This window comes from Tauraco erythrolophus, chromosome 9, assembly GCF_009769465.1.
Source record: "Tauraco erythrolophus isolate bTauEry1 chromosome 9, bTauEry1.pri, whole genome shotgun sequence".
In the NCBI taxonomy this organism is placed as follows: Eukaryota; Metazoa; Chordata; class Aves; order Musophagiformes; family Musophagidae; genus Tauraco; species Tauraco erythrolophus.
The window spans coordinates 28,124,249-28,151,606 of NC_141473.1; the positions used below are offsets into that span (position 1 = coordinate 28,124,249).

General features: G+C 40.9%; 1 protein-coding gene across 1 annotated transcript in view; it reads right to left on the reverse strand.

The window, feature by feature from the left end:
• Positions 1 to 362: 362 nt before the first annotated feature.
• Positions 363 to 27,358, reverse strand: part of ZCCHC24 (zinc finger CCHC-type containing 24) — a 115,183-nt gene continuing 88,187 nt past the window's right edge. The window contains exons 3-4 of the mRNA XM_086616809.1: positions 10,808 to 10,972; positions 363 to 476 (exon numbers count right to left, since the gene is read on the reverse strand). Coding sequence (XP_086472935.1) covers positions 363 to 476; positions 10,808 to 10,972 — 279 coding nt within the window. The remainder of the gene's footprint in view (positions 477 to 10,807; positions 10,973 to 27,358) is intronic.

A 27,358-nucleotide genomic window follows, 5' to 3' on the forward strand; every position in this document is an offset into this window, starting at 1 on the left:
TATTGAATAGTACTTCATTTCACCTGGCCATGATATAGGGTCTGTGTAAACAATCAGCAGAACCTGCAAGCAACCACGGTTCTGTTGTGAACACTATCAGTAACGCTTTACATATGTGTGTGTACATATATATATAAACTTACATATATATGTATGTATAAAAATCAGTCCTGTAAATACCTGTTGCATGTGTGCACGTGCACAGGAGAAATATTACATTCTATTAATGGTAAGGCATATTATTAGATAGGCAATATTGGCAATTGTTTTAGCTTTTATCTTGTTTGTTCTGTTGCTGTCGATCACACGCTGCCAGAGGATCTTTAAGGATGATGAGGATGGGAAGAGGCCACTTGGAAGATTTATTGCACACGGCGGCAGTAGTAGCCCAAAACTTTGCACTTCTCACACAGATGCTGGGGATGTTCTTTGCTCTGATCCGAAACATCCAGGCCGTCCGGCTTTTCCAGGGGTCTCTACAGTGAAGGGAAAGAAATCAGATTAGATCCAAGGTTTCGTCGCCGTTACTCTTTACTGCGCTGTGAAGTCTACTTTTATGCTTAACTAAACTTTCTCCTAGTAATTACGAAAGTACTGTATTTCTTTCCTGAAGGGATGAATTTCTTTTTCAGCTCTGCATTGGTTTGGAGTGGCCTCACAACTTACTGTCATTCTTCTCCATAAAGGTGGTGGTGGTAACTGTTGTAGACAAATTACCAAAAGACTGAACTGGGGACTGTATTTATAAAAGCAGTAACACAGAAGAGTTTATTCTCTTGGCTCCAGTAACTGAAATGTCCCAAAGGCATTAACACCTCAAGCGTGGGAATCCCGTTACCCAGCAATGCCAGCAGAGGTTACCAGTCTTGGGATTAGCTGCTACGACAAGAAAACTGTCTTAACCATGCACAGATATTACATAGCTAAATGAGGTTTTCCCAATACTCAGTCCCATATTTCTGAGGCTGGAATTTTTGAAGCAGAGCAGCTGCAAAGCTATTAATAAAAAGAACCCCCCCTCAAAAAAAACCCCAAAAGAACAAAAACCCCTAATCTCCCAACACAGCCCTTTGCCCTGAACCTGAGTAATAAATTGACTATGTATTTTTAATAATATTTGTGAAATCATAGGATTGCAGGTATATTCAGTTAAACAAGGGAATGAAACTGCTTTGCTTTTAGTAGATCTCTGTTCTTTAATTTTCCGTGACATGTAAAGGTTTTCACAATCATTCTCAAAATAAAACACCCACGTTAAATACTGCAGTAAGGTTAAGTGTTTGGAAAGTCTAATAAGTAGAGAGATGATAAAGATGTGAGGTAGAACATCTAAAATGCATAATTTATTTGGAAAAAAAACCCAACAAAATTCCCTAACCCATAATTTTTCTGTTTTTGTGAAATGTACCTGAAATACTACTTCATTATACAGTGCCTTCCCATGAAGGCAACAGTTGTTCTATGGGACTGTGGTAGAGACAGTATGTGGTGTGACATCTGAAAACAAGCCATAAGCTTCTCACTGGAGTACTAGACTCTCGCTTATCTCTTCTAAATATGATTCTTGGAGCAGGAAGTGGATAAATATAAATTACAAAATTATGGAGATTTATCTTTTCACACCTTTCCTAAATCCTAAAGACTTTTCTTTAGCTGTAAAATCTTAAAGTGCACCTGATAATCTAAGTTTTCAATTATAAGTACTTCATTCCAAAGCCAACCACCTGAGACCCTGTGGACAGGAAGAGCAGAGACATTCAAAGCCTTGTTTTTTTGGCTATGTAGCACTGCAAGAACAACTCATAATCCAGAGAACAGGAGGGTTTTTCAGCTCTCTGAATAGCTAAAATGAGACAAAATACATTCTACTATCCTGAACAAGGGATATCTGCAAATTTGTGCTTGGTTGTATGAGATTATAAGTGCAACAGTTGCCTTAAATTGCACAGCTAGTAAATATATGGGAGTAATTCAGTGGTGATTGCGAGTGGTTTGTTACTGATTGAGTCTTCTTATCCGTGATATTGCCTGAAGTTTCATCTGTCCTGGGCCACATCTTATATGTCTTTGAGTTTAACATCATTTGCAATTTAATTGCAAATTGGATTTCCTGTATCAGGTAGGGGATAAAGAACATAGACGGATCCCTCATCTCCTCTAAATCCTCTAACCTCTCCTGCAACCCCACTGAGCCTTAAATGACTTGTTGCAAGTCAGTATGTTAGGATTGAGATCAGAACCAGCAATCCTGTTTCTAGGCTGGCAACCCAATCACTGGTGCAGGCAACGCTTCCGCCACAACACAGACAAGTTGAGTAAGTCTATTTGGTCAGAAAAACTGCCTCTGCCTTTTCTATCACTTATTCCACCAACATCTGCCCACAAATTTTCTTCAGGAATTTGCATTACATAAACGTAGTCAAAGATGATGCTCAAGTTCAGGAGTCCCAGGAGTTACTTTATGCTCCTCAACAGAGAATTTGAGAGTTTTGAAATGCTACACTTAAACCAGGCTATTCGACTCAGCTCTGATTGCTTCTACACGCTAGCTGTGCTCTGATTAAAGAGAAAAAATACAGCAGTTATCATGTTTATTGATATAAGCCAGATTTTTTTAATGCACAAGGCCTTGGGAATCATTTTTCCTGGAAATAGTGCAAAGGACATTGGGAATGCCTTGAAGCGCCAAGAGTTTTTGGACGGTTTTCAGAAACAATAGCTCTGCGTGGTTTGCTTTCCCTCTGCGTTGATTGAGCTCAGCTTTTTGGCCTGTAAAGCATTTCGATTTCAGAAATGTTATTGTTACCAGTGTGTTACGACACAGAGGCTGGGGAGAGAGGGGTTACAAATGCAGGAAAGCAGGTTGCCAAGGCCCAGCTGGAAGAAGCGGAGCCGAGCAGAGCTCGGGCTATGTTTCTGGTGAAGTAGTAGAGGGCTGAGACTTCGAAACTGGTAGTGTGCTTGCGTGGTTTGTGTCACAAAAATGCTTCAATCCAACTTTTGCACAAAATGAAGTGCCAGCTTATCTGTTTGCTGTTTCTCTTCATGGGTTTCTTGTAAGGCGAAAAACCCCTTCAAACACCCTGAGAAGCAACTGTTCTTGTCCTGCTGCTATTTGTCTCTTAGTAATTGTGGAGGATTTTAGTAACCTTACACCCTTGCAGCCTTTCTTACACCATGCTAAAAGGGTAGGATGTTAGACAGCCAACAAGCTGTGTGTCCATCAGGGCTGGGCTTCCTTGGCACCAGACAGATGACCTTGGACAATTCTCACCAGCTTTGGCATGGTGGAAGCACAGGTGAAGGAGAAGATGCTGGCACAAGAGGGATGTGGCAGGGTCGGGCTGCTGCACACTGTGTATTAGTTTTGGGGATTGCCTGAATTATGCAGAAGATCCAAACAGCTGAGGAGGCTGCAAGAGCTCTGCTGCTGCTGAGAGGCTGGTAGCATGAAAACTCATCCATGTGTCTGGAGAGGGTGTGGAGAAGGGGATAGGCTATTTGGCTGAAAAAATAATTCCTTTCCTTAGAGGTGAAATGAAGCTTGTAAACCAACAGAAACTCATGCTATGTTTCTCTGGGAAAGGTATGCTTTTTTCCATTAAATGGAGAGTTTAAATATAATACTTCAGTTTTCATTGTCTTTTTTTAAATGCAAGCATCCAGGCATTTGGCAGTCCATATTTTCAGTAAAAACTACAGGGATGGGCACTCTTATATTCTTCACTTTTGTGCGTCTTTCTTTAATTTTCTCCTGGTAGTTGCTGGGTGGAAATAATCTTGTGCAGCTCCACCAGGAAAGCATTTGGTGGTAGTGACTAAAACTGTTGCCTCAGGGGAATGAAGCTGAAATAAATTTAAATTTATATAGAAATTCCTGTCCTGCAAATTAACTTTTGATTGTGAACTATTGCTGTCCCGGTCTACATGTACAGAATGAACTCTGCATTCCCCACAAGTCAATTAAAAACCCAAACCCCTCAAAACAAAAGCTCACCCTTATGAAGTGTTAGGTGTCAGAGAAAACATCACTAGGACATCCTTGAGAAAAATTGCTTCCACCAAGAAGCAGAATGGAATAATGTGGCTGTTTGTTTGTATTTAGAAGATTAACTTTTTTTGCTGTAGAATGGAACAATTTGATTGCACCACTGATGGATAAAGGATTGCATCAAAATTCAAATGTAAGAAAACACAAATAATTTTCTGGAATCATTACCTCAAGTCTTAAGCAAATAAGATGATTAAATGACAGATTAGATATGTGAATATAAATGGATTCTACAACTATAGCTGTCAGGATAATTGTTAGGTTAACAGTCTTAAGGAGCCATAGCTAGCTATGCTTTTGTCAAGCATATGCTATCATGAATTTGTAAATTTTTAGTCCAATAAAAAAATTATGCACTGGGAAAAAGGATGGAATGCAATGTGCACTCTTGAGCAGCAGACCCTCTGCTTTTCTGTCTGCTTAGGGAGGAACAGGGACATTAATGAGGCCCTCAGTTGTTGCTGTGGATCCAAGAGGCAGTGATAAGCCTGCAGATCAGAGGCATGATGCTCAGAGAGAGTAAGCAGCCTCTGTCAGCAGCATGCCTCTGGGACAGGCCAGCTAGGAATCAATGATAACTGCATGAGCTAAATGGTGGAAATCTCTAATTAGAGTCCAGAGAAGCAGCAGTCTGATGTGGTCTGTACTTCCACTACTAGAGTACACAAGCATGGGCATGCTGGAGATGGTTTATTAAATCTAAAGAGTCAAAAGATCATACTTGTAGGCTTGAAACTGTTGAAAAGTTTATTGGACTTGAGTGATCAGACCCATCCTTTCCCATAGTAAGAGAAGAGAGGTGGCTGTGGATGCACCCAGGTATGGGAGGTTGTGATGGGATCACTGCATTGCCCATGAAAGTAATAGCTTGGATATCATGAAGAATGTATTTACATACCAAATTATTTCCAGTCCAACAGTAAATTCCTGACAGCTGGAAGAAAAGAGTGTCCAAGAGGACAAGTCGGTCACCAGATGGCTGGTGCTGCACCAGTGCAACAGCTGTCATCACAAACAGTACTGGAGTCAGCCACAAAGTCAGAGAAGCAGCCTTGATAAAAGGCCAGCCAGGAAACAACCACAGGCACAGATGTTGCCACTATAGTGGGCAGGGGAAGAAAATGAGAATTCAGAGGTTGGCATCTGGGCTGTTACAGTGCCAAGAATGCCAATGAATGGCTATAAGGACTGGCTCCATTGCTGGAGCAGGGTAAGAAGGAGCATAAACTACAAAATCCAAATCCCTTGGAAGAATAAGAGGTAGGTTTAAGTCCCATCTGAGATGTCTGTTTACGTTTAGAGCAGCTAAAGTAACTACACAGGAAGTGGCTTTTGGAATAGCCATAGAGCAGCTTTGTCAGGGTAGTTCTTTGGTCTCCTATTCCTCAATAAAGCTCAAGCTCAACTGGACTCCAATTTTTGCCTCGTGTCCTGTGAATTCCTGCAAGTGTTCCCAGGGAGAGGTATACTGCTCGATGTGGTGGCAATGCAAAAGGAGGAACACAGTGACACAACTTAGTCATGAAAACAAAAATGCACACAGAGCTTCCTTGGGACAAGGAGCGGTTTGAAGATCAGGTGTGGGAGCCACCTGATTCCTCACTTGATGGACAAGCTGGTGAATGAATGGCAGCAGCCCTGCTAACAGGCTCTTGTGTTACTTCTTGTAATACATGCTCCACCATCTCTTAAATGCAGAGTTCTAGAGCTGTATTTATAGAGCACTCTGAAGTATATACACAGCTGTAAAATTGCTGAGAAGACTTTTCCTGCCCCAGAGAGATTAAAAGCTCATTCTCATAGATAAGGTATGCGGAGTAAGAGGGAAGGGCTGAATTGAGACATTCCTTGTGGGGAATTGGCACGGGATCATTTCCTGGAGTGAAACAAGCCTCCAGGAACAAAGAGCAGGTGGCAGGGAAGTGTGGCTGCTCTCCTCTCCCAGGGACCTGCTAACGAAAGGTATGCATAGGAAATCAAGATTTGAGCATAGCTGCACAAGCCATTCACAGACCCAGAGCCACCCAGGGTGGAGATGATTATCTTTAGTACTCCGACACTGTTGCCTGAACCAGTCCCATGGGAGTACTCAGGCATGAACCATCCCTTGCGAGACAATGTGGACAAGCCTTACAGGGCTGAAAAGTCCATAGATTGAAGAAAGTAACTGAGGAAGATGAGAGAGAGATGGAGAGGAGGACTGGAGAAAAGGGTGAGCCTGGGAATTGAGAATAAGTTCCCAATTCACTGCAATGAATGTTAAGCAATGCTGAATATAAGGATTTTTTTTTCTCCTAAATTGGACAAAAGCATCCTAATCTCCAAGAGTCAGGATGATGTAGCAAAGGTTGGTGGCCCATGTGGTTATATGTCAGCTGTTGAGCAGACTCTACAGAGGTTGATCTATTTGGTGAGAAACTGAGGGAATGCACATACTTGGCAATACCAGAGGATGGAAAAGTATCCTTGGAGGCGGTTGCTGTGTCTTGTCCTATATGCACACCTTCTTGTAAGTGTCCTCTACTGTCCAGGATCTGATGTGAAATGGGGGATTTTGATGTGATATGGTATGAGTTTTCATTCTAAATATGCTATTGTGAATGGAGACTTTTATAATATGCCCTCACCAGGGAAAGGTGGTACCTAACTGGTTTTAGACATGGTCTGAGTTGTTTGCAGTTATTTTTATAGTTTTGGAGACTCTTGTAACTTGACATAAGGCTAGTTAATGTTGAAGAACCAACAGTGATTTGCATGGCTTAATTTTTTTTTTTTAAATAATGTTCAAGATAACTTTTTTATTTGTTAGGCTGTAATGATATGTTTATCAAACGGTAGGCCAAAGCGTACAAAAAGGAAATAATGAATTTCCAACACATTGCAGAGAAGAAATACAAAATAGTTTTGAAGTAGAAATAATTTTTTTCACTAGTGGTAAATTGAGTCTGAGCTTGAATGGCGGTTGAACTTCTGTCTGGTCAGTTCATCTGGGTTTTGTTAAATTAAAAAATAAAAATCCACTTACAGATTACTTGTACTATGATCACATCACATAGTGTGGTGACTTTGCAGTGGAAGAACAGACACTACAAAGCCATATTGATTTTTTTTTCTTGAATGAAGTTAAAATGGCACAAGAGAAACATGGCTTCTAGGGAGACAGCATCTTTTTCTAGATGAATTGTTTAAGTTGGAAAAACTGTCTAATGGAAGATTCAGATGAGAGTGAAAATACTCTGATCCCATATAATGAAGGCAATAGGAGCAAATAATTAGCTGAGGACATCCACTAGTGCTCTGAGGGGGGGAAAGTGATTGCTAAAAATTTCTAGAAGTGCATAGGAACTTCAACATGAATGAGAACTCTCCTATGGTAGGTGCCAATAAAGCAATCAAAATGTAAAGAATAAATAGGGAATATATACAGAAAATTTAAGGTGATATAGCAGTCCTAATTTAAAACAATCTTATGCACACAATAAGGTTTTTTGTGCTTTAACTCTCAAACTAGAAACATTGGACTTTTATTAAATGTGTTTCACTGTGTTTTTACAAAATATAGTCATTAGTGTAAGGCTACAGGTTACTGGGTAGAACATATTTTCCAAAATGGTGCAGAATAACACCTCACAGATAAATGTTGATAAGTGTTTAGAGAGTCTGGTGCAGAGGTGGATGCTTGGACAAAAAACATGTATGGGTTAGCAAACACTAGGCTCTGTCAAGAAGCAGCGCTAACCTCATGCAGCCTAAGTTAGCTCTCCTTTGCTGCTGGCTCTGTGCATGAACCGATGCTGTTTTCTTTACTGTCTATTGCTGGTATGTTTAACCAGAAGTAGCACAGGGTACCTCTGGAAGAATGAAAAACAATACAAAGAATCACAATAGTAACACACAAATAGAAGCTGATGAAGGTGAGGCAAAGACAATAGGATGTAAAGATTTTCAACTCAAAGTTGTAAGTCCAAATTTTGGGAAAGAGCACTAGTGGCTGGCTGCAAGTTAATTTACATCTGGAAGCCTAGTTGAAATGCATTCTTGTCTTGAAGATCTCAAATAGCTGCAATACCTACTGGTGGAACGTGAACACATGGACAGATGAGAAGAGCAAAGCTCTTCCACATCCTGAGTTATGGTGTCCTTAGGGAATAATGTGGAAACGTAGTGATGGGGGTCAGCTGTGAAAACCTGCACTGCACATGCTGTGATTATTCCCTGGAAAACACGATGTATATGACTCTAAGGCAAGCACAGCTTATGGAAGCATGGTAGACTGCAACCTTTCTACAGTATGTCTTTGACTTTATGAATTCTGCAGATTCTTTATGAATACTATGCAGATTAGACTACTCTAGCCCTGCCACAAGGGGCAACTCTGCCCAAGGGACTACTTGCAAACCTTCTCTACTACAAAATATGCATATTCCCAAGTCTATAATGCCTCTCATAAAATGTGAACGGAATACCTCTTGAGCAATTTCTTGTGACCCTTGGAACAGTAACACGTGATGGAAAGAATTTAGAAGAATAAGGTAAATATTTATAAACTTGTGTTATAAATCAGTGGTCTTGTAATTTCTCTCACTCTCCATGAGACTCCATGAACATGATAAATTACTTCATTGCTCAGCCTGGATTTTGGTGCAGTTGTCTACACAGGCTGCCTAAGCAGAGGCCAGGAACAGAGACCTTGGAAGCTTTGAGATTGTCTCATTTAAGTTAGTGAAAGAAATTTGCGTAGTTTTCCTTCCATACATATGCTTCCACAAAAAAAAGAGGTCTTTGCTTTTCTCACTTGTGATATAGTTTCCAGTCACAGGTTAGTCAGGGAAATTAGACTGCAGTTTCTAAAGATGACCTCTTGTTTTCAGGTTTGGAATCAGAGTGGCATTAGCCCAGAGAAAGGGGAATGGATCACATCATCTCAACTGGCAAACAGAAACAAAGATATTCACTGGCTCAGCCAGGGAATTGTAAAAGTTCATTGTAAAGCAGAAAAATTTCCATGATAGAAAGAAGGGATGATCATCTCGTAGTGAAGTATGTCAAGTTTAGACCAAGGCTTCTGCCACAAGCATGGCAGGCTTCAAACACTACATTTTAACTGCAATCCATATTGCTTCAAGGTTCTTTCTAGCAATTCTAAATCAGTATTTTGGCTGCATATCAGAATGCAATGTTGCCGTAGAGACTGAGCCAAATCTTGCCCTTAGAATTAGATGAATATGTACATGTGTATAAGAGGAGGAAATACAGTTGATTTGGTATTCCTGGGTGGGATAAAGCTTAATAAACTTATCTGTATCTCTTCTTCCTTTTTGTTGCAATGAATTTCAATATTCCTGTTTTTTCATCATAATAAATTCACAGTATCCTCCTTTAGGTTTTTTTTTCCTGACATCTTTCCTTCCAAAATCTCATGAAGTGGTATGAAGTGTTCCTTGGGAGCCCATGGAAAGAGTTTTTTATTGGAATTTGCAAGCACTTAGGTAACTAATGAGACACCTAAGGCTCCTGATGGAATTTCCTTTGCACCTACTGAAAGTACATCCAAATGATCTGTCTATGGTTTGAGCAGTCTCTCTGAGTGGGCAGCAGGTAACCTGACCCATGCAGAGCTCTATTTATTACTAAGATTCAGCTAGGATGAATTATACCTGAGGTAAATCACACCTCCCAAACTCTTTAAAAATAATTCTCACCTTCTCAATCCACAACAATTTTCTGCAATATTACAAAATCCCCCTCAATTTTTTCCATGATGACCACAATTTATTTTTCAGGGGATTGTCAAAAGTGACTTTCTGCATGAAAGTTCTGCTTTGAGAGCCAGTCTGTAGCTGGTTTGTCAGGGAAACAAGGGGTATGAGCTCATGCAGTTGGTCTGTCTGTCTCACATTAAAGACCACTGAACTAGTTGACTGCTTGTGATGAGTTCTGGTGGGATATAAGTGGGAACTGACAGTCAGCTTTCCTGTTGTGAGCTGGAAACACAGGCAATTACCTCAAGGGACAGATGCAACTGCAATTTGCAGGGAGCAGAAGGAAGACTGTGTGTATCATGTGAACTGTGGCTGACAGGATGGCAGACAGCTTTCTTAGGAGAGCTACTTCTTAGACCTGACCCTTTCATCTTAATAAAAGTCTTTCTCATGAAGTTCTTCGCTTGGGCATCACTTGGTATTATGGAAACCAAGAAACTTCTCTTTAAGCAAGCTGTCTTGCTTAACTGTTGTTAACCAAGGAATACTGTAGGCAGGAGTCATCTTAGTATTGTCCTCTTTTATCACTAATCTTTATAAACAGACATAGCCCCTCGACCAAATCCAACCTTATTTCAATAGGTGAAAAAAAAAGTAGTACACATATGAAGTATTCCACTGACATCAGTGGAATGAAACATTACATTGTTGTAAATATGAAGAGAATAAGAACAACTAGGAGGCCCGTTGCTACTGCTGAATTTGTTTTACTCCATGTCAGATTAGAAGGCCTCACAATCTGTTTCTGTAACAAAGGCAGGTAAAGCTTTTGGTTTGGATGTATTTTTACTGAAAGATAAGACATTAAAATTTTACAACTCTGATGACACCGGTCCAGATGTTCAGAAATGAGCTCTCTCCTCATCTGGGGAACAATTTTTTGTGGTACGTTGTAGTTCACGTCAAGTCCTGTTTAAGTCTCACCCATGCTTTACAAAATCAATAGCATTCTTAGTTCCAAACCTGTATGCCTGCAGGTCTGCACTTCTCCTACCTGCTTGTGAGGATAAACATTAATGTGGCACTTGATACATTCTTGTCCCATGTTAGCCCAGGAGTTTCCACTCATCCATTTTCTCTTGCATTTGGGGCACTTATATTCACCGAAGCAGCGTTTCTTGCCCTGGTATGGTGTCAGGCCTTCTCCTTTTGGACGAGCCTACAAAACAAAGGGAAGTAGCAATGAATGATCAAAAAAGGGTGTGTGGGAGAGTAGAAAAGTAAGTTGTGTTTTTTTTTTAAATTGGGAAACTTTGGAGGCAGACATGAAGGTCATACCCCTTGATGAAGAGTTTGTATGTTGAAGCTAGAGTTTAACAGTTATGAGAGTTTCTTCTGTAAGAAGTATTCAGAAGTTCAAGACTGCTTGTAACACTTGTAAATGACACTGAGCATAGTATTTAGAAATATGCCCGTGTGCTTTTTGCAATGAATAGTTTTAATATCCTTTTCATTATGATAAGATTATCTCTATTGAGTACATATTACTAGTATCACTTATAGCATCCTGAGAGGTAGCTCACTAGTAAAGGACTGTATTTCTTAACTACATCCTTGTCTATTCCCAACTAGAACCTATCATTAAGAAAACTTTTTATAATTCAGCTTTGCACAGCCTCTAAACAGCTAAATACTGGTAATTCATTAGTATGTGGTTATGCTTTATTATCATAGAATCCTAGAATGGTTTGGGACTAGAATGGTTTTTGGACCTCAGAGATCATCTATTTGCAACCCCCTGCCATGGGCAGGGACACTTTCCACTAGATCAGGTTGCTCAAAGCCTCATCCATCCTGGCCTTGAACACTTCCAGGGATTATATGGGAGTGCACAAACTAGGATTGAGTGAAGAAAGTACATGGTTTTTGATTAGTGGAAATCATTAATTTCACGGACTTTGCTTGATTTCTTGCTCTTGCTGAACAGTTTCACTGATTTCTACATTTTGAAGAAATAGGAAGGGATTCTCAAATGACTGTTGTGATGTCTAAATGTTAAATGTCCCCTAAAAAAAGCCTTTTTATCTAGGGAAGCTAGTAGAGCAGACAAAGACCTTATGCAAATACTATTTTTATTTTTTCTAAATACACTCACTAAAACTGTGTGTCATACTTAACAAAAGTATAGTAAGGTGCATAATATGCTAGTATGTTAAGGTGAAGATGAGAGTATTGCATACAGCTGTCCTGAAGATAGCTGTAAGATGAAGCCATTTCCCAGAGTCTCTAGCAGGTGTTGAAATACTGCCTGCTGTATTCTTTTTACTGTTGCCTGGAGTAGAGGGAGGTACTTCGCCTGCATAGTGGCAGAATGGTATGAGCACCTATCAAAGGATTCTTTGTCACTTATTTATGTCATGCCTCTGCAGCTTTTTTTTTTTAAGGTTCTCAGATGAAGTTTACAAAAATTAAATGACCCATCATGCTGGAAAGAGTTTGTTTTTTGGTTTGGGAGCTTGTATGATTTCTCAGTGTGTAGGTCCAAATTGCTTTCTATGTGAAAACATGGGTTGAAAAAGCAGGTGGTTGGCAGAAGACCTGAGCTTGGCAGGAGCTCTGAGACTCGAGCTGCCATGGCTGATGGAGATGGTGTACGCTATGTTACCTCCAGGGTCGCATGTGGGAGCAAGTGGGAAAGGAACATCGAGTGCGCTCCACCCCCGCACGCTGCTGGGCCAAAGAGGAGCAGAAGGACCCCAACCTACTCTGACCTCTCTTCTTTTTTCTCTAGTGTCAGTAAACAACATTCTCTATTTTTCATGCTTATTCCTCAGCATAGCAATATTCTTTAAAAGACCAGATGCAGTAGCAACCTCTGTTACAAATAGGCAAACATGTATAATAATTTGCTTCATGACACTCAATCTGGCAAGCCACCGTAAATACTCTGGCTCAGTGCAAAGATGAAGCTGACACTAGGACACATATTTACAAAAGTATTGTGCAGAAGAGAAAAAAAAAAAAGTGTTCATTGGTATAATGAGAAACATTTGGGCTTCCACGACTAAATGAGTGCTGTCAGGCAGCCAGAGTGTAATCTTCTGATCCATGGTGTCCCTTCATACAGATGGGAGATTGTAATCGAATGTAGGGCAGGAAAATGTCAATGTATGGAGACATCCTTATTCTAGACACTTAATTTGGCTCTCCCTCTGAGGAACTTGTAGCACAACTCAAGTCAGTGTAAGAAGGAGCCACATGCTCTCTTCATTTAGAAATTCTCACAGAATTGAACAGGAACCCTGTGTACCGAGAGCTCCCATGATGCAGAGATGTTCCTCCTCCTCCTGAGGCATTACAGATTGCTTTATTTGTAGTTTCAATTGGGGTTATGTTATTGAACAGGAGACGAGTTATTTCTGATTCTCACTTTCAGTGGCACTCTACTTAAACTCCTCTTGCAGTCGGACCTGGAAATGCCGCTTCATTGCCCCTACTAAGCAGCAGTCCTTTCAGAAAACGTGCTGGTCACTGAATGCATGATTTTTCAAAAGTAACAGCACTGACTTTGGAGACAGAGCGTGTCTGAGAAGTCTTGTAAATGTTTACAAACAGTACTTAAACATAACACTCCCACTGCAATATGTTATGCCAGCCATAAAGAGCATTTAAGCATAGCACTCCCCCAGCAATATGTTGTGCTAGGCACAACTCACAGACAAGGGAAACTTTCCGAGATGGTCGATAACTGCAGGTGTCTCCAGGTGAGGCAGCTGACTTCAGAGATGCCAGTGCCCTGAAATGCTCTGCCTTCACGGAACGCACAGGAGGGCACTGAAGACACTGGTTGGTGAAGTTCCCTGTGTGTACAGCTGGGCATCAGGAATGGTGGCCTTCCAAACCAGAAGCTACTCTTAAAATTTGACTTCTCCAACTTGCTCAGTAAATGGAAAGCAGAACCAGGAAAATAACGCAGGAGCCCTGACTCTGGCGGTAATTTCCTGTCACAATTGCTGGACTAAACTTCTGATTTATTTTTATTTTAACTTTTCAGCTGTCACAGCTCCCTCCTCAGTCAGTGACTTTAATTAGTTTGCTGGCAAAGCTACAACATTCTCTGCAGGTGTTTTGCCATTCTGCTTTATGGATGTTTATACTTTGCCCTAACAGATATTATTTTCCTTTCTATATCTTTAGTTTCCCAAACTGTACCCCACAGGGAATTTGGATTCTCAAACAAACAAGCTCATTTTCTCTAGTGAGAAACATCATTAGGAAGCACTGACAGCAGCAAAGGCAACTCTCCAACTCCCTCCATCCTTCAGGCCCAAACAAGACAGAAATTTGACAGTATTTGGTGGAAGGCAAAACCTGAGTGAGATACACTAATGGCCTGTGAGGTCTGAGGCTGGGTGTGTTTTTTTTTCTTTTTCTTTTTTTTTTTTATGTCTGTGTCTTCAGCAGCAGCACAGTTGAATTGCATAAACATTTCCAAGAAACAGCCAACAGCCTGCTCCTTGACACAGGAGCAGCCAGCCCTGCCTGGCAGGATGCTCAAGCACCCGGTCGCTCTGTGACAGAGGTGTCTCAGTGTTCATCCAGCTGGAGAGCCAGAACTGTTTTCACCAAGGGTTTTTCTTAACCGAGAGCCAAAAAAGAGCAAGACTACACATTTTGTCTTTTAGTATTAACCTACAGACTCTTATTTTACAGAATGTGGCGTTTACCTTGTTTAAACCATTAAACTCCTATTACCTCTCCACGCTGGCTTGATTTGAACGGTGTTTAATAGTAAAACTTGGTTGGCGTTTAGGTCCTGCAATTCCCTCACTGAGCATTATCTTTTCTTACTCTTTCTGCAGATATAGATTTATTTTTGTTCCAAGTTAACCTGGCGAAGTTATGCCCCTATTCATAATGGCAAAATATTTTGTTGTCACCATGTTAACATAGGTTGTTCTGTTGCCTTTAGGCCCAGGTAGTCTTTGGCCTGGATTCTACCCTTGGCTGCAAAAGCTTGGTGGAACCTCCGTCTTACCGTTTTTGAAATCGTGCTCAAACTAGGTTACAAACTGTAACGTGAACAAGGTGTTTGTTTTCAGCATTCTCTTTATCTAGGTTGCTGACAATTTTATGTTTTAAACGCCGATCTGACAGACTTACTCTGTAAAACCCCAGCACCCAGCATTTCTCCTGCTATGTGACTGTATGGCTCTCTGACAGCTGTATGTATCTTCACTCAGACATTGCAAAGATTATTTAATGCAACCAGGGTAGGTAGGCCTTTGGGAATGATCAAAACCAAACAGCTTTTTGAGAAGAAGCAGAAACTGGCTATTACTTGAAGTATGTCTCAACGTCCAGATCTACACCTATGTAACAGATTCCTCAAGCTGCTTTGACTTTGGAGATCAGCAAGGGACCAGCAGAAGGGAGACCCTTCTTTCCCCAAGGTGCCTCTGGGGTGGGAGCTATGGCAGCCCAGAGCCCCTTCTCTCCTCGTGGCCTTCAGCACAAATTGAAGCCAGTCTTGGACTGGTGTCGTTAGTGCTGAGGCTGGAGGGGACTCCCTCTGGCCTTGAATTCGGGAAGCAGCATGGATTCTGTAAAAGCCCTTGCCAGGTCCTCTGTCCACTAGCAGTTAGCCAAGTGAAAGGACCTTGTCCTCCAATTCAGGAGACAGTGATACATCACCTTGTTCTTCCAGACAAATGCTAAGACAAACTAAATCACCTTTTCAGGTTTACCTAGCCAGTGCACGTGTTTGCCTTAGCTAGATCCAACGTATGTACAAAGCCAGTATTTTTTTGTGTGGCATAGCAACAAAAATTACATTGATATTCCATCCTTCACTGACACCCAGCTGCCTCTATTTTTCATCCTCTTCCTTTCCTCAGCCAAAACCACAAATTGGCCATAATAAGATTTTAAAAGTATTTAAGTTGAGCTTTTCTGCTGGTAACTGGCCAGCCAAGCTCTCTCACAACCTATTGGATTGTGCATCTCGCAGAGGAATCTGCCAAATCACTTGGCAGTTACAGACGTAATGAAGGACACTGCTCTCCCCAGACAATTCTCTCAAAGTATCAGTTTGTGGAGTCAGCAAAACCAAAACACCCCCTCCCCCCCGCCATGCCCTGCTTAAAACTAGATTCATTATAAACAACAATGGGCAGAGAGTTCCTTCAAAGTGAAATGCGGAGGAACAATGTATTTAATGCTGCTCTTCCTCTCATCTTCCCCCAAGTTTGTGTTACTCCGCTGAAAGGCATACAGCACAGGGGGAAGATGAAGTCAGTGTGACACTGGTAGGTGGGTCCCCTTCTTAGAAGAACTCTGTAAGGGTATTCTTATAAGGATGCTTCATCAAATAAAGTAGAAAAGCAATAATAGCAAACAGCTTAATGCACTGACCAGCTCCCAAGTGGTTTGCAGGAGTGGGAGGGCCGAAGTTTTATTTTCAAATGTGATCCCTCTGACACAATTGTCAGTCAGCACAGCTACGACATGGTGTTAAAAAAACTTAGCACTCTTATTTTGCATTACTCTATGTGCATAGTTTGGAGAAAGATGAAATGATGATGATAAAGCATACCCAAAATGTACAATTAGAAAAGGAGAAAGAAAGTATTAGGACTGGTTTGGTGTACTGCATGTCCTGGCATTCTAGTCCTGGCTCTCTAGCAAGTTGTAGAGTATTGGGAAATTCACTGAAGTCCTCTGAACTTTCTCAGCTCTGTGTAGGCTGTGTAGAGAATGAGGGCACACTTGCACGCTTATGCCGAAATGGCACATAAAAGGGAATACTTAGATTGGTCAATTTCTTTTTCTTTGTCCTTCCTGACTTTTGTATTAATTTAAATCTGAGTATCAACAGAATATGTAGACAGATACAGAGGTTACATGTTTAGAAAATGAATTCTAACATAGCTAGTCTATTTTTCCTTGCTGCATGTAGTTTATGTTGTTGGTGTATGATATTGCTGATGTGTGACACGGGAGACTTCTGAGGTATTTAAATGAACTGTCGCTACATCTTTAATTAGTACATGCAATACAGGAAGAGCATCTAGGGGATACAGAAACCAAATTAATGCTTTGTTTCAGCCTTCTTGTCTCTAGTATAATTTGTATATCAGTGATATGATGAGAATCCTTACTTGATATGGGTCAGTTAAAGAAAAAAAAAAGGATAACTGTCAGAAAGCAAACTCTTAATTACAGCATTACTATTTAAATAAAAACTTCTATTTGATTTACTGAACAATAGATATAATGGAATTTCTAGATGTACTCGATATTCCAGAGAATAAAATTATATCTCAGCAAGACATGGCTGAAAAATAAAGAAAACTTGAAAACTTGTTTGTGTGGCTTAACAGAGGAGGCTAGTATGTGTTTTATTTGATTAGGATTTTCTTAGGGGTCTTGTCTGGCACAAGGCTTAGGGCTACTTCAGCCTCTGTTTGAGGAGCCTACTGTATGTTTTTTATCATCAGTGGAAGCATCAGATACTTACACCACTGCATTCATAGAAACAGGCTTGTTCTTCAGGGCAGTTAAAGCTCATCAGTTGTTATTGCTGACCTGAAACCTTCTATCACATCCGTACCACTTCTGCCCTTAAATTCTGATCAAGGTGACTTTGTACCGAGGTCTCAAATAATGAACCTATTACAGTTGGGCATCTGATAAATTCGGTAGGATTTCTCAGTGCCTCTTCTCTAGGGCAGTATGCATATTGTAGCCTTCCTGCGCACTGTCAGTGCGTTGGGCTGGGGAAAAGACAATGAGTTGCTGGAGCTGATGCCTGGTGTCCCAAAGAAACAAAATTAGAGGCAGGTAAGAGTGCTTAGGCTCTCTGTGTGTCTGCTTGCTGCTCCAGAGGTCACCATATACTGTGCTCCTGCTAGTAGCATATTCTGTCACCTTATGTGGACAATAATTTTGCAGTCAAGTGTATACAGAAGTTTGCTCCTACATACTTTCCCTTTCTTTATTTCATCTTCATACACGTACCTCTATTGAGCATAAACATAGTCTTCTACTTTCTTGGCCCTGCAGTCAGTGTCTTTCTAGCAGGGTGGTGTTCAGAACAGAACACAATTCTCCAGGAGCATAGCCTTAAACAAATGATGCGAATGTGTCGTGTAAAATCCAAAATAACATTAAGCTTTTTATTTTGCTTGAACAAATATCCTATTTCTGCTGTTACAAACATTTTCATTCCTCAAGTCTTACTCTTTGAGAAACATTTACAAGTACATCAATTAAGCTGTGTCAATTCACTTTTATAGGTATACTTTGAAATGGCAGAAGACCAATTTTATGTTTGTCATTTCAATATATGAGTATGTATCTCTTGGTTGCTTTGAAAAATCAGCGTTGCCAACATATTTTATGTTAGCTGTGATTTTGATCTTGTTTCCACAATGGTAAACCAGGAGCACGATTTGGAAGTATTTGTTACTAATAACACGCACATGGTTTCTGATGATGATTAAAGCAATAGGCATGGTTGTCATGGACATGCTGATCAAAGTCTAGAAATCCAAGAAGCTGGCTTGGCAAACATTCTAACGTTTAAATCAAAATATGTTTTTGCGGATTTTTCAGAACCCTAGCCATGCTTTTTGGAACAAAGCGTTTTCTTCTGCTACAAAATGCTAGTTGAGCTGATCACTAGAACCATCTGTGGGCCAAAAATACATAATACTTATTTTTGTGCTAAGTCAGTTTGAAGCATGGTATTTGCAGAATTGTCAAATATTAGTTACTATCTGATGTGTCAATTGCAAAACACTGAATGGTCTGAGAAGTTGATAGTGTGAGTTTCCTTCTTTGCAAATCCCAGTCATCACTCCACGGCTAGTATAGAAACCAGTGCCATGCAGTCTGAGAAAACAACTGTACTGATTAAATAATAGCATACTGTTTTCATAGGCCTTTGTCTTAATAAAAAAAAAAAAAAAAGACTTGGAAGTATTGACACAAACAAGCAGTGTAACAGAAAATTGAATGATAAGAATGACAATGTGACAGGAGTGGTGTTGGACTTCCAATAACTGGATCGATTATATAGTCCTAACAGATTTCCTGTTTGATCTTGGTCAGCTCATGTAATCACACTGTACCTCAGCTCTTCCTCTGCAGAGCGGGAGAGATCCTTTTGCTGTTCCCTGCCATTTCGGTGGTTCTTGTGGCATTGTATAATTGCTTTGGGCTACATATGGTGATGTAGCTTGTGTAGCATAATGAAACCTGGGCCATCTAAGTGCTCCTATAACATACCAAGCAAATAACACTCTCAAAACTTTCAGTCCTGTTCATAGAATAAAACTTGGGTGCATAGTATATTGCACAGAAACCTGTTCTCTCTAGATGAAGCTTGTTAGTGGAGTCTTAATAGAAGGTGAAATTCCCCTTGCATTCACAATTCTAACTAACCTTCAATTTTTCTTTTTCTGAATGTTAGCATGAATTTTCCAGGTTTTAGAATTTCAAACAGTGTGCTTGTATATTCAGTTATATCATGTGTTATGTACAGGGCAACAGGCAATGATCAAGTGTTTAATGTGTCTGAGCCACAGAGCTCAACTAACCCTACCTGAATCTTTTATTAAGGAAACTGGCAAATAATTATCTTGGTTAACTGTACTTTAAGGACTCATGTCACCTGTGCATGCTACTCTTTGCTTGCTGAATCACTGTGAAAGAGCTCCCAAACTGAGTATCTATACTTGCAGCCACTCACAGCTTTAATGTTTGTTCCCATAGGACTCTGAAAACAATGGAATTACTTAAGCATATAAATAGCTGCCTAATGATCTTCTTTTGAAAGTATTTCATAACTCAGCCTAACCCAGAACCTAAAATTTCAAGAACAAGGAAAGAATAGGCCTCTGGTCCTTATGCATGTGAAGACAACCATCAAAATGTAAACCAAATGTTAACTCTCACAGTGAAGCAAATGTACTGAAAAAAATTCTCTTTGGGAATTGTGCAGCGAAAACTGTTTCCAATGAATTATTTAATGCAATATGAAGTAAAAAGGTGAGTGGGGCTAGAAAGTGAGCATGGGTAGTGCCTAAATGAACCTGGGCCTTTGCTGTATAATTTAAGTATTGTATGTCATATAGAAAATAGGGATTTGCATATCAAATTAGGCATGTGGAAGAGTTAAAATTACACTCGCCTGCTGGGATGCAGGGAGGCACTTCTTTTCAGTGTTACAAGATCATATTCTTCCAAACAGCTTGAGATAAAAGGAAGTGGTTGAAATCTTTCTTTCCCCTTCTCTGATACAAAATTGGCCATGCTGAATTAATTATGAAGAAACTAGGAATGTATTCATTTTAATAGTTTCCTGATGTGTGGACTCTTTTGTCCCTCTTCATCCGTTGCTTGAAAACATACAATGGCAATACCCTCTTCCTCTTTCCCTCCTCCTTCTCCTCTGGTAGCACACCATATTAACTATATTGGCATTTTTTTTCAGTAGTTGAAATCAGAGTTTTGGAGCAGTGAGGGTCACACCCTTGCTATAATCAGGCATTACCTCTTCCAAGCTGAGGTCAGGACTCACATTTTTGGACCTGTTTAATTGGTCCACCTCAGATGGTTTCATGCGGGTTTCAGATTTCTCCCATGGCTAATGTGGCACAGCTGAGGCACTGCTCTAGCAATGAGCAAACAAGTCTAAAGGAGGTGATCTTCTGTCCTTTAAAAAGCAGTGGAGTAGCTTTGGTAGAACTGCCTTGCATCCCCATAGGTCATGGGATCCTTCCAGAGGCAAAACAGATAGGAAGGCAGATAGATGTCACTGGAGGTCATTTTATTCCAAATCCGAGTGAGTGGCAGGTTCTTTTGAAGACCCATTCAAAATGTGGGATGTTGCCTTCTGTTTCATTGCTCTTCTTTGCACTTAGGCAAAGTCTCCACCTGAAGAGAAGATTTGGACTGAATTATGATGTTGAGATGCAGCTCCAGATCTCTAATAGATCCTGTGACAGTATTTCTTTCCTTATTAAGTGTATAGGTAAAGAAACTGCGTGAGAAGTCTGTCCGGACTAGATGGGGTGTGCCACTATTTAGTGAAAGCAAATTTTCAAGAGAGGATTTGGATAAGGGAATTTTCCAATTTATGTGGTGACTATAGAGCTTGTGTTGTTTTCTAGTCTATGCTTCAGCTGAGAATCTGAGACTTGTTTCGCATCAAACTACACACAGAACAATAACGTCTCTACCATTTGAACTGTTCGCGAAAGTCATGAAGGAACTTTAGTTGCAGACATAGCAACTTTCAAAGCATTTTGTACTTACTCTTCATGAACTACTGTAGCTTAATCCTATACTGGGTGCAGCTTGGTATAACTTTGGTGTGAATTTACAGAGGGGAGTAGAGAAAGGGTCTGTATCAAAAATAAAGAGGACTGTAGGTGTTGATGGGAGATACCTTCCTGTGCTGCTTGAGTGGCTTTATAAAATCCTGCTGTATGACTGCCTCTATCTTTTGATGCCTTTATCCTTTTGTAAATCTGGACCTGTTGTGGCTTTCCTCTATGCCATGTATCTCCTGGGTTACGCTTGCTGAAAGTGCTTTGGGAGAGACTTTAATACCACAGTGATCTTAAGAAACCTCAACTTGGGAATCTGCTACTTTTGCATATTCATCAGAAATAAAGTCTATTGGTCTCCAGGTATGTTGGGAGAGACCACTGCTTTATGCTAAGGTACTTTTTCCTCTGAGGTAGAGAGGTTTGTAGGACTCAGATGACATTAATGATGCAATTACAATAAATAATGATATTTTTTTTAATGAGAAGCTTTGACATCATTTATATACCTAAAAACAACATTAGTTTCTTTTCCCAGTTTCCAAATGAAACTACATCATCCCAAAGCATTATTTATTTTTTTTCTATCCAAACAATTTGTAGCCCATAGCAAGTCAACCTGATACAACAGATATTTTAATATTCTTAATTAAAGAAGTTTTTAAGAAACATAGAATTATAGAATGGTTAGGGCTGGAAGGGACCTTCAAAGGCCATCTAGTCCAACCCCCCTGCAAGGAACAGGGATATCTCCAACTAGATCAGGTTGCTCAGGGCCTTGTCCAACCTGGCCTTGAACGTCTCCAGGGATGGAGCATCCACCACCTCTCTGGGCAACCTGTTCCAGTGTTCTACAACTCTCATGGTAAAAAATTTTTTCCTAATATCCAACCTGAATCTACCTCCCTCTATTTTAAAACCATTACCCCTTGTCCTATCACAACTGGCCCTCCTGAACAGCCTCTCCCCATCTTTCTTGTAGGCCCCCTTGAGGTACTGGAAGACCGCTACATATCAAATTCCTATGCAGTTTCCTGAATAGTTTCTATTCTGGGCTCTGGCAGTGGCAAAAAGATGAGTGCTTTGCTCTCTGCAGGCTGGGCAAGAGAGTATGCAGGGCAAGGTATTGCACTGGGAGGCTGAGAACGCATGGAATAAGGAGGAGGAGGTAAAGCAGAGAGTATTTTAATTTAATGCGATTGCACAATGCAATATCGAAATGCAACTTTGGCAGTGTAACTGCTCAGGAAATGGCTTGTTTCACTCTGATTTGACTTTATGCTTCTTGTTGCACCCTCTGGACGGACATGCTCTTTTCTTGTTCCCTTCACGTGTGTATGAATCATAATAATGAGGGATTTCTTTTAGGCTGAATCAGAAATGCTTTCGCTCTTTTCAAGGCTTTATCTCTTCAAAACAACTCTTGGAAAGCAAAGGAAATATTGTTAAGACGATAAGGATGGAGTTTCAGGGGAAAGGATGTTTCTAGAAGAACTCAGCCTTCTTCCTTCCTTCTGCTCTGAAAGGGACAGGATCTCTTTCAGCTACCCACTAAATCCTCAAGGATTCAAGACCTGGCTCATAGCATATCCTGCGCAGTGCACAAGAACAGATATAACTACAGTGAGAATGATCCGACAGGAGAGGGCATGTCATGAGGAGAAGAATGTGGTCTTGTGGTTATGACACTGGACTGGGTCTCCGCAAGCCTGGGCTTCATTTCTGGTTTGACTACGCTCTCTCTGTGGGTTTGTGGACAAGCTACTTGATCTGTCTGTGCTTCAATTTTTCATCTGGAGTACGGGCAGTACTAGCGTATGTTATGTTCTTGGTGTAATTAATGTTTGTTACTACAAAAGTGAGCAGTATGCATCAATCTTGAGTTATACTAGTCTCAGATAAGGTTTTGAACAAGAACTGCTATAGGCCTGTCACCAGTAAACCTGACTTCGCCTCTTGAGCCAATTTTTTAAAAGACTCTGCTTAACAGATGTTTTCTCTTTCATACATTCTATGTCTTCCCTACAATTTGATTGGTTTAAGTAGTCAGAAACGTCATTCTCCATTAACTGCTTGTGACATCTCCACTGATACATCATTAAAAAAGTAAACAAAAAACACATGGCAGAAGGTGAGGCAAGTACAAATACAGTTGTTAAAAGGATTTATAGCTAGGAAATTCTTCATGCAAAAGATAAAGCATGGTCCCTCTTTAGAAGTCTTCTCACTGTAACAAAAACAATGCAAAGACTGCCTGCACCCCCTCTAACCTCCCCACCCTGAAGCAGCGTAGTGGTGGAGGCTCCCAGGACACTAGCACACAGGCTGCAGCCTGTCTTCATCCAAGATGAAATACCATAGCAAGAGTGTCATTGCTTCTAGCTGGAATGGGCCCTTTGCTTGAACTATTAAGAAACAGGGAAAGGAAATAAAGACCAGATGAGCAGCCACCCTCCCTTTCTCCACCTCAGCCTCTTCGCTCCACCTTCCCCCCCTCACGTTGTCTCCAAGATGAGAAGCAAAAAAACACCGATTGAGTCAGTCAGCCTGCTTTAAATTACAGCATTCTTTCTGAGCCTGGAAAAAAGACATGTTATGCATAGCCCAAAAATGAAACATGACTTCAGCTGCTGATATCTAAACTGCATAAATGTTTATTATGTTTAATAATGTGAAAGAGACTCTTTTCTCGTTCCAGTATTCTTTCCTTTAGAAATAATTCTGCCAGATTACACATGAGCATGATGGGAAGAAGTCTTAGAAACCCACCCTTTCTGCCCACAGCAGCCATGTGTAGGTCAGTCCACCTTAAGAGCCCTGAAATACCAGCTACCTGATTTAGTTCACATGTCTGACATCACTTGAGAGCTCCTCGCTTGCTTACTTGACTTGCTTTGGATCCCTGCACACTCCCTTGCTAGAGTTTTCTTCTACCATAGGCTCAGACTCTCTATTGTGAAAGGCCAGGTTTTAACATCTTAATTGAAGTGCATCAGAAAAGTCTCACTGCTTTAAACATAACCGCTGGTTAGCAGTGAAAACTTATAGGCTTATATATACCTATACTTTAGATGACCCAAAGACCACCATCATTTGGTATGAGGTTTGTGATAATACAGTATGAAACTGCACTTCTACTCTCTTGAATCCTTCCCTCCCTTCCCAGTCCATCCTGTTCCTGCAGTTGTATTTTAATTTTCCACTGTTTTCCTTTGCTGCTTTTTTCCACTATGTGGAAAGCTAGCTTGAATCATCTAAAGAATCATTTGTGTCATGCTACCAAAAAAGCATCAGCAGCTGCCAAACTTTGTTAACCATTCTGTGACGTTCATGGTTGATGTTTGTCGAGTTACAAATAAAGCTTTTACAAAAAGGAACAGAGGCAAACTGGTTCCCTCCATGATATCTTTCTTGATCATATGCAGTGCCTTAAAGGTGATGGAGGATGGACTGCAATCAATACATACAGAGTGAGAATGCTAATAGGTATCTGAAGCAGTGAGAGCACAGCATAGTCAAACTGTTGGGTGAAGAAGACTTCTCAGATCAGAGTTCTGGCTAGACTGAAGGGAGAGAAGTGGCATCTAGGAGACAACCGATGAACATAAAAGATACAGAATAAAATTTAAAGCCTTTTCAATGACTCAGATTCTGCCATAAAGTTATTTAACTGACACTTTATCTCTTCACTACATTTTTGTTGTTCTACTCTGTCACAAAACAAGCCAGAAGGGCTGTTATCTGAAACTTTTTAAGAAACGGAAAGGTCATAGGTTGAATCAGGCCATAGATGTTGTATAGCTTGGTCCACAGCTGTGGCTTTTGAGAGAAATAAAACCTCTTATGTGTTGAAAAAGGAAATTCATGTCTGAGTCATCAGGCTGCCTGGCTGTACTGCAAGAAATGAAGTCTTTTGAACACCTATGTTTTAGACTTGTTCTGTACAGCTGTGTAGCAGGAACTCTGAGATTAAGATAATCATTGCTCTTAAACATTTTGAATGGAAACTTTGTTTTGACCAGAATATAGTCAGAAAAGTGAAACAAAACGGTAACTGTCTAAACAAGTGAGTGGTAATCGCTATTTCCTTTAATGCAAGTAGATGACGTTTCCATTCCAGTTTTTTCATTACCTCTTTGCCTATTCCTTCTTCAAAAAGCAAAACTATTCAACTGTTTGCAACCTTCACAATGTGTTTGTACAGTGACCCCAGACAGCATTTCCTATATTTAAGCATTTTATTGTCAGACACTCACACACAGCATTTCCTTATCATGGATACCTAAAATCTCTCTTCCTGAAAGTCACCACTTTCCTGCCTGTGTAGAGGGAAGTAGCTGTCACCATAGGAGTCTCACACTGGACTGCTCTGAGCATGTGATGTTGGCAGTACCCCAGATCTGTTGCTAGCTGCTGATCCAAAATGAGGGAGCAGCCTGTGGCCAACTGGTAGTTCCATTGTCTTTGACATATACTGACCATAAGCAACATCAAGATGGACTGAGAGATGAATGGGCCTTACAGAGTAAATAATCTTACTCCCAAAAGGAAAAATTTTAAGAAAAAACCAAACCAACACCAAAACCCACAACCAAGCTAGGCATCTCTTACTAGTAAAGAACATGTTGCACCAGAAAGCACGTGTGAAGAACAGCTGTGATGTTTAGCTACTGCATGTGTTCATGAGCACTTTTTTCCTAAGGTGCTAGTTCTATTTCAAAGATTATCCACATCACCCTTTTCAGAATATCTGATTCTACTTTTGCCTAGCAGACAGTTTTAATACCCACAGGCAAGTAAAGTGAAAAGCTCATTATCAAACAATAGAAAGGATGAATACATGTTGTAATAGAAACCTCATGAGAGCAGTGGATCCACCAAGGGGCTGTAGGGCACAGAAGGCATGACAAGGCTTTGTGCTATGTTCAGTACTTTTCATGGGAATGTGTTTGTGACCAAGGCCACCTTCAACTTTTCTAAAGTCTGAGGCAGTCTTCCTGACACAGACAGTGAACAGGCCACTGCAAAATGTCTTTACTAGATGCTGTCTCTCTCTGTTTGCTCAAGGCTAAGAAACTATTCATTTCTGAAAGGGTATTGTGCAAGAAGCATCTGGTATAAAATGCCTGCCATAGTGTTTGCTGCAGAAAATGATTGGAGAGGTGGGATGAAGATTTGGGGAAGGGAGGCGTGGATTTCTTTATCCCTTTTCCTTTTTCATCCCTGTTTCTCCTTTCCTGTTTCACCCTGGTACTCTTTTCACTGAAAGATGCTAGTCTAAGGATAGATTTATGCCTGCTCTGCTTGCAGAAATGCAGTAGGAGTGAATTTGCCTTGATCTTGGAGGGGAAGAAAAAATTCCAAACCATTGAGAAAACCTTATCAAGAGTCCTTGATTTTTGTTTTTCATATTAAGGGTACTCCTCTCTGTTGCATGGAAGTATTTTAACAGTGCTAATGATTTAAGAAAAAAAAAAAAAAAACAAAAAAATCAGTATGGAATGATAAAACAGAAGGTGAACAGAAAGAAGCGTATCCCACCTGACTTGCTACAAGGCCTCTGAGTCTAAGGTGCTACTTTCCCAAATCAAGGGTTACTGCCAAGGCTGTGCTGTTCTGGTAAGCCACGGATTCAGACTCTTGTGCGGAGGTTGGCACAGCAGCAAACATCTTCTAGCCTCTTGATCTACTTTTTTTTTCAGTCTTTCCAAGGACCAGTTAACTTATCCGTCTGTGTTTCAGGGGGATGTGCAGTTCAGTGTGTGCCTGGTGAGAAGCTCATTATCCTTCACAGGCTCAACACAAACCCTCGGTTTTTAGAAAGCAACAAAAGAGGTGGCCGGTCCCGGTTTCCGGTCTCCTTGGCTCCTCATCCCCGGCCCCGCTGCAGCTGCCTCTTTGTGCTCTTGGGCATGACGAGGAGGGCTTGGGAGGAAGCTGGCGCAGGTGTGCCATGGGCCAGGGACTTGGCTGGAGATGCTGCCTCGAGCGCGCATGCACGTCTTCCCACGCACGGGTCTTGTGTTCGGTCTTGGCCGCGGCTGTCAAGGGCCTCCTTGTTGCGGCACAAACAACGGCATCGCGCAGCCTCCCTTCTGCGCTGCCTCCCAGCCAGAATCATCCCCTTTCCCAGCCCTAATGCCACAGCAGACATGTCACCCTTGTTCTGTAACGCTGGCATTTGTTAACTTGGTGGGAACAAAGAGAGCATTCATTGAGCTGGGGACAGGCAGAGGGCCTCAGGAAAAGCCCTTTGAGGGGACAGAAAA